The sequence below is a fragment of the Vidua chalybeata genome, chromosome 24 (genome assembly GCF_026979565.1).
Source record: "Vidua chalybeata isolate OUT-0048 chromosome 24, bVidCha1 merged haplotype, whole genome shotgun sequence".
NCBI lineage: Eukaryota > Metazoa > Chordata > Aves > Passeriformes > Viduidae > Vidua > Vidua chalybeata.
This window is the reverse complement of record NC_071553.1, coordinates 6,070,642-6,082,946: the sequence shown is the minus strand read 5'-3', so window position 1 is coordinate 6,082,946 and position 12,305 is coordinate 6,070,642. Positions and strand designations below refer to the sequence as shown.

At 57.3% G+C, this 12,305-nt stretch overlaps 1 protein-coding gene across 1 annotated transcript in view; it reads left to right on the top strand.

Moving 5' to 3' along the window:
• Window positions 1-12,305, top strand: part of PLXNA2 (plexin A2) — a 150,099-nt gene that overhangs the window by 48,153 nt on the left and 89,641 nt on the right. The window contains exon 4 of the mRNA XM_053963880.1: window positions 11,143-11,277. Coding sequence (XP_053819855.1) covers window positions 11,143-11,277 — 135 coding nt within the window. The remainder of the gene's footprint in view (window positions 1-11,142; window positions 11,278-12,305) is intronic.

The window sequence follows — 12,305 nt, the reverse complement described above, 5'->3', positions numbered from 1 at the left end:
CCCAGGCACAAAAACACTGCCTCTACAGCAGCAGAACCAAAACTGCCAAAACAGAGACCGAGACCTTTCTCCAAAAGCAGAAAACCCCTTTGTGACACTGCCTTGGATGAGGAAGAAAATCCTCCTTGAGACACTCCAACAAATACTCCTGCAATAATATCACTTTCAAACCGGTGTTTCGGGAGGCTGGTGTTGAGTCCTGAAGATGAAGGTGTGACTGCTGAGAGCTGGAGGTGTCTGCAGTTTGAAAGAAAGGGAAATAGAAATATTTGACAGTGGCTTCAGCAGCTCAGCTCCTTGTTGCTGGCAAAGGATGAAATGGTTAAGTGAAGGTGTCTTGTCTCTGTGCTTTCTTGGTTTCTCTGCCTCCCTGTTGGCACACACATCCACATTCTCTGTTCCTCTCCCATCTGCTTCCCCTTCCCAAAATTCAAACATTTCACTCCTAAAATTTTGCCTTCATGTATATGAATGAAAGAGAAAAATATCACTGCAAGCCATGCGGGCTCGGTGGCTGGGATAAATTCTGATCTGCACCACAAAACCCCTCGGAGGTGTGGTCGCCTCCAGCTCTGCCTGGTTGTGCTGCTGGTGCTGAGCATCCCCCACGAGGAGACAGTTTCTCCACCAGGGTCTCAGTTGTGACTCTCAGATGCTGAATTTAGGCAGGCAGGGGTGGTGCTGCCCCAAAATCTCGGTGTGATCACTGAGATGGGGGTGCCGCTCCAACAGCAGCAGAGAGGGGGCTCTGGGTGAGCTGCTGGCCTTGCTCCATGCCCAGCCCCTCGGGGATGGAACTGGAGCTGGGTGCAGCAGCAGTTTGGGGGAGATGAGGCCCCAGGCAGCACTGAAAGCACTTAGAGCTGTTTAGGGAAGCAGCCCGTGAGGACAGCACAGGGGGGGGGTTCCAGTGTTGAATTACTGAACCACACACGCAGTATTTGCCCAACCAGCCAGACCTGAATTGCTGTTCAAACACTGCTCTGCTGCCTGACGTTGGCAATCAGGGAGCTAATTACACTGGATTAGGGTTTTTCTCTTAATTACATGAAAAATTTAGCGCGGCTGATGTTCACGAGGCTGCGGGGGATTAGGGTGGAAGCCATGTGTTTATCTGCAGGTCAATTATGGAAGCAGGGCAGGAACGTGCTGGGGCTTTGTCCCTGCCATCCCTGAGCCCAGCCTGAGCCCATCTCCTGCTGCTGACTTTGGGCCAGGGGCACCAGCAGGGATTGGCTGTGCTGGCTGCTGGGGAAGCAAAGCAGGGCCTGGGGGCAGAGCTGCCTCTGTCCTGCTCCTGTGGGGTGTGACAGAACCAGAGACACAGCCTCGAGCTACGCCAGGGAAGGTACAGGTTGGATATTAGGGAAAAAAATTCACCAAAAGAATAATATAGTACTGGAATTGTCTTCGCAGGGAGGTGGTGGAGTCACCCTCTCTGCATGTGTTAAAAAAAGACTGGACGTGGCACTTGGTGCTATAGTCGAGTTGAGGAGTCAGGGCATGGGTTGGACTTGATGATCTTAGAGGTCTCTTCCAACCTCATTATTCTGTGATTCTGTGATTCTGTGATTCTGTGATTCTGTGATTCTCTGACAGCTCTGGAGCAGCTCTGTTCCACCTCTCCTCTGCTCAGGATCCACAAGAGAAACCTCTCAGCACGAAGCCAGCCCAGGCCGCTGTGTCCCGCTGGACCAGGGCGTTCAGACTGTGCTGCTCGTGTGTTCCAAACCCATTTTCAGCCCCTCCCTGCAGCCACAGCCCCTTTTCCCCTCCCTCCTCCCAGTCTGGGGGTGTCTGACATCACTTTGAGCTTTGCCTGTGTCACTGCTCCACCGTGGCCACCAACAGAGAGCTGTGGCACCAGTGAAGTGACCCTGTGATGGCCACCAGGGCCAGCAGCGAGGCCTTGGGCACATCCTCAGCTCTTTGTGGTTGTTTTCCCTGTGAAGGAGTGGAGAGGGAAGCTCTGTGTGGCTCTGCCAGGACAGGACAGGGCTGTGGCTGCCCCGCAGGGAATTTCACAGTTTGGCACTTCAAGTGCCAAACCCAGCCCTGAGTCCTGCTTCAGAGCTGCACACAGAGCACCAGCTCCTGCAGATGCCTCTCCTCCCCCCAAATTCAACTCTGAATTTGGGAATTTGAGGACCAGCAAGCTGATCCTGCCACCCATGCAGGGCAGGACAGGGCAGTGTGTGCTGGCCCAGCTCCGGGGAGCTGCAGCTCCAACCTCCCAGGGCAGGGATGGACAGGGACAGAGGGACAGGGACAGGGGGACAGGGACAGAGGGACAGGGACAGAGGGACAGGGACAGACGTGTGCTCTGAGCCCAGCCAAACCCCACTGCATCCAAGGCCGTGCTGAGCAGCGTTCCATGTGCTGCATACACAGATTATTCAGAGCCAGCTCATCTGCTTATCTGCTGATTAATTCTGAGATGCTGCAAAGGGCATGTGCCGAAGGCTTAGGGAGTCACAGTGCGGAGATGGAAGAGATTTTGCTTTTTATTTTTATTTTTATCCTTGATCTGCCCCAGAATAGCACTGGAGAGGCAGCTCAGAGGGGCAGGAGGAGCTTTCCTCACACACCAGGAGCCTGAGCTACCTCAAACCTCTGTCTGATGGAGACTGGGGCATGGATGAGCGGAGAGGGAGAGATTCAGGGAGAGATTTATATCGCAGAGCCTCCCATCAGGAGAATTCAATGCTTCCAGGACAGGGAATGTAGCAGCCAATGTCCCTGGGCCCCAGCCAGCCCTGCTGGCCCTGCCTGGTGCCTTCCTGCAGGAGACACGCTGCCGCAGCTCCCGCGTGCCCAGGGGTGGTGAAGCAGCCCCAAACACGGAGCCAGTCCCTGCTGGGAGTTTGCCACAGCCCAGGCAGGCTGCGGGCAGGGGAGGGCTGCAGGGAGCCCTGGGGCAGTGCCAGCCTGCCCGGGGCTCTCTGTCCTCACACGACCTCCCTGCAGGGCTGCTCCTGCTCCAGCCTCTGTGCGGGTCAGGGCCGGGCTGGGGACAGAGACTGAGCCCTTTGTGAGGCTCTGCCCCAATTCCTGACCAAAAAAAAATGCCCACTGCCAGCTGCAGCTCTGTGTCCTGCTGGGCAGGAGCGGCCGGGGGGAGCAGCAGGACGTGGGAGAGACTCATTTCCCGGGATCTGAGCTAAGCTGAGCGCTCGGTGATTTTCTCACATCCTCTGCCCGAGCAAGGTTAGATCTGATCAGTAACACATGACTGGCTCTGCATGCACAATGAAACCAAAAATATGCACGGCCTCCTTGCTCACCTGATCGCTCCTGCCTGACCTGGAGCGGCGCAGAACCACCAGGCAGGATTTATCCACAGGTTTATAAACCCCAAAGACAATAAAATTTGGACTCTCTTATTGCCTTCTGGGTTTTGGCCTTCGGCAGCTCCGAGTTTGGCTCATGTTCCAGCATCCCCGGGAGGTGCTGGGCAGGAAATCGAAGCCATTTGAAACATATTACTTACATGATTTTTTCAAAAAGGAAAGAGACTAATATTTCCTGAGGAACTCTGTGGCTCCCACCTGATCAGCTGGAAGCAGTGGCTTTGGAGAAACAGGGTTTTTGTGTGGCAATTTTTGACAGTCATTTAGTTTTTCCCTCCTTGGGGAGAATCGCGACTCACTGAAGCTCGTTTAGAGCAAACTTCGCATTAGACAGTCTTGTCTAAGTGGCTTTTGATGCCATTTTACATGGCCACTCAAGGTCAACAAAGCAAACTAAGCAAGACCAATCCCTTCAGCTGTGAAATGCAGAGCTGGAGGAGGATGTTCCTGGGGAGAGAGAGAGCCTGGCACGGAGCTGTGCAGGATTATTCAGCTGGAAGGGCACAGGTGAGGTGTGGACAGATAACACAGATGCAGGGCTATTTTGGGGGCTTTGGGCAAGAGCTGCAAATGGTTTGTGACAAGCAGATACCTGGTGCCTGCCTCGCCCTAAATAACACCAAAATAACACCAGCTCTGGGCTTGCTCTCGTGTTTTCTGTCCATCACAGAGGCTGAGGCTCAGCACTCGGCCCTGTTTTCCTTCACTTGGGCTGTTTGTCCCTCCCCAAATGCCTCTCACACCTCCCTCCACCCCTCAGTGTGTCCTGCAGGCAGAGCCAGGCAGCTGTGGGTGTCTGTCCTGGCCCGCGTGTCCCTTTGGCTCCCTGCTAACACCGAGCCCAGCTTTGGCTCGGGGCAAAGGGGAGAACAAGGGCAAAGAGTGGGAAAAGGCAGGGAATGAGCCGGGGTTTGTGGCAGCCAGAGGGCTGAGGGGCAGCCTGGGGGGTGTTCACCCAGCTAACCCCGCAGTGCTGCTCCAGGCTGCCACGGCGAGCAGGATGCTGTAGGGATAAAAACCCCTCTCAGCTCCTGGAGCTGCCCCACCCTTTCCTCACCTGTGCTTTCATCTGCTTCCAGGGCAGGAGCTGGATCGGAGCTGCACAGAGAGGGAGCAGCAGGGCTGAGGAGCAGCAGGGGGGTCAGCTGAGAGGGGTCAGCTGCAGAGCCTGTGGCACAGCACCACCCCCCTCGTTCCTGCCTCGGGGAGGCCAAACTTCACCCCTTTGATGGTTTCCCTGCTCGGTGCCACAGAGGAAAGCCTGGAGCAGAGCAGGGCTGGTGGCAAAGCTGGAGGAGCACTGAGACACCTCCCCAAAAACCAAACAGGAGGGGCAAGGGAGAAGGGAAAGGATGAGCAGAGGGAAAGGATGTCCCTGCTCCCTGGGGCTCTTCACTGGGGACAGATTAGAGAGGACAGGGTTTGTGCCCTGAGCTCTCCTCCTCCTGGGCAGGAAAGGCCCAGGACCCTGAGTGTTCCACCCTTTGAGGGTTGTGTTTGATGCTGCTGGAAGGTGCAAGGCTGCTGGCCCTGGACCCCCAGCAATTGTCTCTCTGCAACAAGTGCTCCAAAGGAAAGCAGCTCTGCTCTGGCTGAGCATTCCCTGATCCCTGGAGCCCCCCAGATTATCAGCCTTTACCTCCTGCTTTTGTACTGAGCCCTCTCCTGCACTGGATTTCCTCAGTACTGGAGAAGAAAACCTTTTGGGTGCCTCATACATCATTTTCTACACCTCACTGCTGGTTTTAGCTGATTTGGGGCTGCTCTGTGCCTTGCAGAGTTGGTTCCAGCACCAGGGTGTGCAGAGCCTTCCTGGGGGCACCGAGTGGGAAGGAGCTTCCCTCTGGATGGGAGGGAGAGCTGGGGCTCCAGGAAAAGACAATGCTGCTGATTTAAAGCACCATCCAAAGCAATCCAGCCTCGCCAGCCCAAATTTCATTCTAATGAACCCATCCCCGGAAGAATACTACTTAATTAATTAGCAGCTCATTTGCATGAGGTGGCATGTTATTAAAGTTCTGCTGCTGCAAGTAGGGCTGTGACAAGGTGTGAGCTGACAGCTTTTCAAATAAAAAGTCTTTTCAAGGAATGATCTCGTGAACTGGCAGCTTTGTTCTAAACGAGCCTCTCACGCAGTAATAAATTAAAGACATGGGGCTGCTGATTAGGCTCTGCATGGTGCCTCTGTGCCATCCTCCCTGCCTCATCCTGCAGGAGCAGCTCTGCACAAGGGTGGAGGGAGCAGAAGGCTGGGAGAAGGAAATAAAGGCCTGGAGGAGGAAAGAACCTCTCCAGTGGCAGTTTCTCTTAAGGGTTTGTCCTGTCAGGATGCCTGAGCTGCTGCTTCCCCTCCAGAACCCTGCAGAAAGGCAGCAAGGGATCCTTCTCCTGATCTCGCTCCTCGTGGGGATGGGAAGGGCTGTGTGGATGGAGGAAATGCTCATGGAATCCCTTCTCCTGGCAGATCCAACACCGTGGGTGCACCCACAGTGTGGAGCAGGGAGGCTGGAGCCCCCTCCTGCCCCTGCTCAGGTGCTGCCCACGTTACCTGCCCACACTGCTCCCCTCTGCCCTCCCCTTTGCCAAGGAGTGACCCAGGCCCAGCTGCACAGCCAGGAGAGTCTGCAGAGCCTGCAAGGGAGGAACTGTCTGAGCCGAGGGCAAATTCATCCGTTGGGAAAGGCAGGCTCCAGGTGAGAGGGGACCTGTGTGTCCCCTGGGGGGCAGGGGGAGTGTTGGGATGATGCCACCAGGGCCTGCAATGCAGACTTTGTGCAGACTTTCTCCCCAGGGTTTTGCAGCCCCAGCAGTGATTAGTGAGTGTCTAATGTTCAGTCGGACAGTGAGACTCGGGAGAGGATGGATTTTCCCCTCCCTCAGGGAGCAGACTTGGTCTCAGGAGCTGCTCTGCTCCCGGCCTGACAGTGCCATGGGTTCCTGCAGGGAACCCATCCAGGAGGCTTTGGGGCAGAGACAAAGGTGATGCCCACTGTGACAGAACCATTCCGTCCTAATTTGGGAGAAATGCATAAAGAAAATGTGACAGGAGAGAAAGAGACTGGGAGAGGAGGGAGCCTGCAGGTAATGACGTTAATTGGATTTGCTGATTTGAATGGAATGTGCATGTAAGGTTTGTCATTAGCTTTCTCACGGACACATCCATGATTTAAAGGAAAGATACCTACTGGGATTCCTGTTTCACTTGAATTCCGAGGGGAGACTCCCCACGTGGAGCCCAGACCCATTCCTGCTGTGGAGCCCAGTCCCGTTCCTGCTGTTCCTGCCTGCAGGGAACGCTGGGCTTCTCCCCTGGATGGGGACACGGTGAGGGATCCTGCTGGGGGCCTGGGGCCCTGGCACAGCTGCATTAGCAAACTCACACCCCACATGTGGGGTGGACTGGCTGAATGATCCCCAGAAACCCCCACACCCCTCTGGGTTTGGTTATGACCTGGAAATGGGTCCAGCCCAGATGTCAGCAGGGAGTCTGGGGGCTTCTTTACTCCCAGAATTTCACAGAGGGCCTGAAGAGCTCTTGGAAACTTTTTGGGTAATAATTTGCAGTTCCACTCCTGGATTCTCCCCTCCTGGAGGTTGCTGTGGGGGTCAGAGGATGCAGGACCAGGAGTGTCACGCAGGCCCAGCTTTTCACTTCACTGCCTTTACAAAAATCAGCCAAGTTCAGGCAGTGCCTGCTGCTCCTGGCCCTGGGAATCCTCTCAGGAGCCCCTCCATTGCCTCCCTGGCTCTTTCCAGCCCCTCCATTGCCTCCCTGGCTCTTTTGGAAGCCCAAAGTGCTTTGGGACCCATCAGGCACCTGCAGAGGTGGGGAGAAGCTGCAGCTCTCGAGGAGTTAATGGGTGGCCTTGCTGCAGGGTCCAGCCTGGGGAACCAGTCCCCCCATGCATGGACTTATTCAGCTGTTTTTTCTGGCATCAGGAATTCCTTTCTGAGTCAGCCTGCTGGAAACACCCCTAATGAAAACAGACAGGTAATTTAATCATGGAAAGTTCCTGCAAAGAGATTCGATGTCTTCTAATGGGAGCCTGCTGGGAGGGGCTGGGAGGGAAGGCAGAGATATCCCAGCACTGGCACTGGGCTCGACACCTGAGGGGAACTTTCCTACACGAGGTGTGCTGGAGCTTCGAGTCAGATTAGATCCTTGAGTGGCTCCTGCAATGTGGTATTTTGCTAATCTCTGGTGATAAAGCCCAGCTTAGCCTGCAGCTGTATTGTGGGGGTATTAGAGAGCTCAGTGTGAGCCCGGCCCTGCAGGGCTGCAGCTCCCTGCACCCAGCACATCCTGCTCCTCCACGAGGGGCTGCCCATGGCCCTGCGAGCAGGGATGAGTTTGGATTTGCAGATTATGTGGTCAGGCACTTCTCAGGAGAGATCTGTAAACGTCCAGCAGGAGGGAAGGGCTGGGTCTGGCCCAGGCAGCTCCTCGGGTTCCTGTCCGAGTGTGGCAGCCCGTGGTGTGTCCTCCCGGGCTCTGCTGTCCCTCTGATCCCTTTTCCAGCTCGCTGAGGTGCCTCTCCCCACACCTGCTCCACCCATCCCCACCCTGCTTCCCCTGAGCCCCTCTCCCGAACCCTTCCCACGCCCATCACCCTGTCAGGAGAGGGAGGGGACAGAGCCAGACGGGACCGCTGGAGCCCAGCCCCGTCCCTGTGCTCCCCTCTCCCCAGGACGAGCCCTGGCAGGGGATGAGCCCGGAGGCTCAGGGTTGGTCCCACCCCTGCTCCAGGGACAGCTCGGGAGCTGTCAGGCCCCGGCAGGGCACCCATACGTGAAGCAGAGGAATTATTTCCCTCTCCAAACGTCAACAAGAAGCTTCCTGCTGTGTGAGATGATCCCTTTCTTCTTCCTCGTCCGCAGAAATCATCGCTCTTCTCTGACATCATCATTTGTTGCCATGGAAACCGAGCCCTGAGCAAGAGATGCAGTGGAGCATCCTGGTGTCAGTGGGTGCCCCTGGGCCTGGGCTGTGGGCAGGGGGCTCTGGGGGTTCAACACCCACCCAGGGAGGGGGGCAGCGGGCTCTGCTGTCCCCTTGTCCTGTGCCCGGGGCCACCTCACGGTGACGGAGTCCCTGAGAGCCCCAGGGCTGCTCCTTGGCCTCCGTGGGCACAGGCAGTGCCCAGCACCCCGTGCTGTGCCCCAAAACTCCCGTTCCAGGCACCAAGGCCATTCCAGGCTCCCATTCCAGGCACAGCTCCATGGCCTCAGCCGCGCCGGAGCCGTCGGGCGCTGTCTCCAGCCCAGAGCTGCAATTCCCAGTTGGAATTGGCCTGCACCGGCCTTGTCCGGTGGTATCTCTCTTTATTAGCCCTGTCTGACCTCATTACTAGAAGGAAGCTCAGTTTAACGAGCTGCTGGTGCCCTGAGGGAACGCTGGAAAACAGTTGTTTTTCACAAAGGCTGCTGATCCTTCACGTCCGGCGCTTCCATTCCCGTCTGCCCATTAATCAGGCGTTTGCGTGGGGGTGGCTGCGGATCCCTGACAGCCCAGCGTTCCTGCTCTTTATTCCTCAGGTGATTTTTGTCCCTCTGTCCCTGCTGCAGGCTGGCGGCTCCCAAAGCAGCGTGCGTGACTCAGGTGGCAGCAGCCAGTAAGGCACTGGGCTCACACTGGTGCGAATCTGCCGCTAATTCTTGGTGTTTCACGGGGGCTGTGACGATCCTAATTCTCACAGGTGCAATTAAAGCAGGATTTGACCTTCTGCCTTTTGGGGGATTTTGCTTTCTGAAAATTCAGGGCTTTCGAGGCAGGCTTGGGCTGGCAGCTTAATCCCGCCAGAGGCTCCCGTGCCTGACTCTGGGTGCTCACCACACCACTCACATTCCCACCTGATGTCCTTTTACAGCACTGAACCCCCGGGAGGTAGAGGGAAAACGAGAGAAACCCAGAAAATGAATGTATTTGTGTGCACCCAATGTGTCTGTGCAGGGCAGGAGGCACCGCGGCTCCTCCCAGGGGGGGGATTTATTCGGAGAGGGTGCAGGGAGCGTCTCTGCTCTCGGAGCGTGAAGATCCCCCGGTATTTCCAGCTGGGGTGGCTCATTTCTCAGCTAAATCATAAGATGCTTAACAACCTGCTCTCCTAGCTCCCGGGGACATGCACCAGAAAAAAGAGCCAGCCCTTTCTGTGCTCCTCCTGCCTCTTCCGAAGGTTTGGCCTTGGGGTTTTCCTGCCTTTTGCCCCGTTCTGCAGCCAGACAGGGAAAGACGGGGCAGCAGGACGGGCCGGGGCAGCACAGCCCGGGGCACCTCCGCGATAAGGGCTTTGCCCAGGGCCGCCTTCCCTCCCCTGGGTGGGCAGCAGGCGCATCCCGGCAATTCCCGGCAATTCCCGGCACATTCCCGGCAATTCCTGGCAATTCCCAGCACATTCCCGGCACATTCCCGGCAATTCCCGGTAATTCCCAGCACATTCCCGGCACATTCCCGGCAATTCCCAGCACATTCCCGGCACGTTCCCTGCAATTCCCGGGAATTCCCAGCACATCCTGGCACATTCCCGGCAATTCCCGGCAATTCCCAGCACATTCCCGGCACGTTCCCGGCACATTCCCGGCAGTTCCCAGCTCTTCCTGGCACATTCCCGGCAATTCCCGGTAATTCCCAGCACATTCCCGGCACGTTCCCGGCACATTCCCGGCAATTCCCGGCAATTCCCAGCACATTCCCGGCACATTCCCGGCACATTCCCGGCAATTCCCGGTAATTCCCAGCACATTCCCGGCACGTTCCCGGCACATTCCCGGCAATTCCCGGTAATTCCCAGCACATTCCCGGCACATTCCCGGCAGTTCCCGGTAATTCCCAGCACATTCCCGGCACATTCCCGGCAGTTCCCGGCTCTTCCCGGCTCTTCCCGGCTCATCCCGGCTCCCCGGCCCAGCAGCGCTGTCGCTCTGGGCTCTCCCAGCCCCGCACACGCCGCGTTCCCATCCCGCGCCTCTCCGAACACGCAAATCCTGGTGGGAAGGACAGTGTGAAGAGTTTGTTTATCCCGCTCCCCTCCCCGCGCACAGCCCCCGAGGCCATCAATTATTAACTTTGGGAAGAGAAGCGGCTGCTGGCAGGGACGGGGCTTGTCACAGCCTGGGCAGGTTTTCCTGCGGGAGCGGGGAGGTGTTTTGGAGGGATGCAGGGATGCTTGCAGGGATGCAGGGATGCTTGCAGGGATGCAGGGACCGTGTGGCGCTGTGCCAGAGCTCTGCTCGCTCGGCACAACGGGCTGGGCTGGCCTTGCCTCACTGAATCCTGCAGACGGGAAAGTGGCAGCAGCGTCTCCGGGTTTTAAGCAGGGATGATGCTCCAGGAGGATTCCGTGGCAGGAAGAGGTGATGGAGATTATCCAAGTGTCATTCCACAGGTGTCTAGAGAATTTAAAAATACCTCTGCGGTGCCTTGGCTTTGCTGTTGGCTGGAGAGTTTTGTGGTCTCCTTTCAGGTTCATTTTAGAGAGAATCTTAAAAGTTTACCATTTTCCTTCCCCCTGGATGGTCAGTCACAGCTCACTGGCGGTCTCTGTGCTCGCCTTGCAACCACAAAACTCTCTCATCATTTCTCCTGGACTGCCAAAATCACACTGGCTGCAGTGGAGACGGAACCTTTGCTCCAGCTCCTGCTCCCACGTGCTGCCTCCGCTCTGTCTGCAGTTTGGAGCTGAGATTTTTTTAATTCATTCCTTTTCCTACCTCCTCCTCCCCGCCACCCCCCAAAACAAAGCCGGAGTTTGATGCTGGGAGGCGCCCTCTGAGCCGTGCGTGTTTTCTCCTGCAGATCCGGGCGGATGGGCCGCCCCAGGGCGGGATCCAGTACGAGGTGGTGCCGGTGTTCAAGGACGGGAGCCCGGTGCTGCGGGACATGGCCTTCTCCACCGACCACAAGTACCTGTACGTCATGTCAGAGCGCCAGGTGAGTGCCTGCTCCCCGCCCTGCCCGCGGGATTCCGGCTCCCCTCCCTCAGCAGTGTGCTCTGGAGCTCAGCTGGGATGGGGACAACACTCGGAGGGCCGGGAGGAGCTCGGGTTTTTCTGCCCCTGAGCAGAGATTGGCATCAGTGCTTGGGGGAGAGCTGAGCCTGCTTGTTCCTGGCTGGAAGTGATGGGAGCTGAGCTGGTTTGGGGCTCTGAGCCGTTCCTGCCTCGGCCCCGAGGTGCAGAGGTTGCAGGGCTCCTGCAGGGTCTGTCTGGGAGCACCCTTGAGCACAGAACCCCAGAATCCCCGAGGCTGGAAAATCCCTCCAGGGTCATCGGTTCCATCCTGTGCCCCATCCCCACCTCGTCCCCAGCCCAGGGCACTGAGTGCCACCCCCAGCATTCCTGGGACACCTCCTGGGATGGGCACTCCAGGCCTCCCTGGGCAGCCCCAGCCAAGGCCTGAGCGCCCTTTCTGTGAACAAATTCTTCCTGAAATGGCTGAATTGGTGGTGCCTCGCTTTCCCCCTGTGCCTCTTTGTCTGTTCCATTATTTCCCAGCGTGTTCGAAGGGGCTGCCAGCGAGTGCTGCTGCTGCACCGAGGGGGGGCCAAGCCCCATTAAGCTGCCTCTGCTCTGTGCCTGCTCTGCTCCTGCCCCGGGGTGGTGCCCACCCCAAAAAAGCACAACCCAAGTGATTATGATGGGGATTGATGGCTGGCAGTCCCCGGGAGGCTGGTGCTGGGGGAGCCTGAGCGACGTCAATAATCTGGGGCCTTCTGTTCTTCTCTGAGGCACAGAACCCCACGGAGCCCCCAGCACTCAGAGTTTGGGGCTCACTGGCTCTGCTGAGCGTTTTCCTGGCTGTTCCTCACACCTGGGGGCTTGGACAGTAGGGCTGGTGCCCTGTGGGTGCTGCAGGCAGGGGAGGGGCTGCCCCTGGAGGTGTCTGGGTGCTGTTAAACTGGTCTGTGTGGAGTGAAGCCCTGGTCAATGACAGCTCTCCACCTCTCCTCCCTCCCAGCT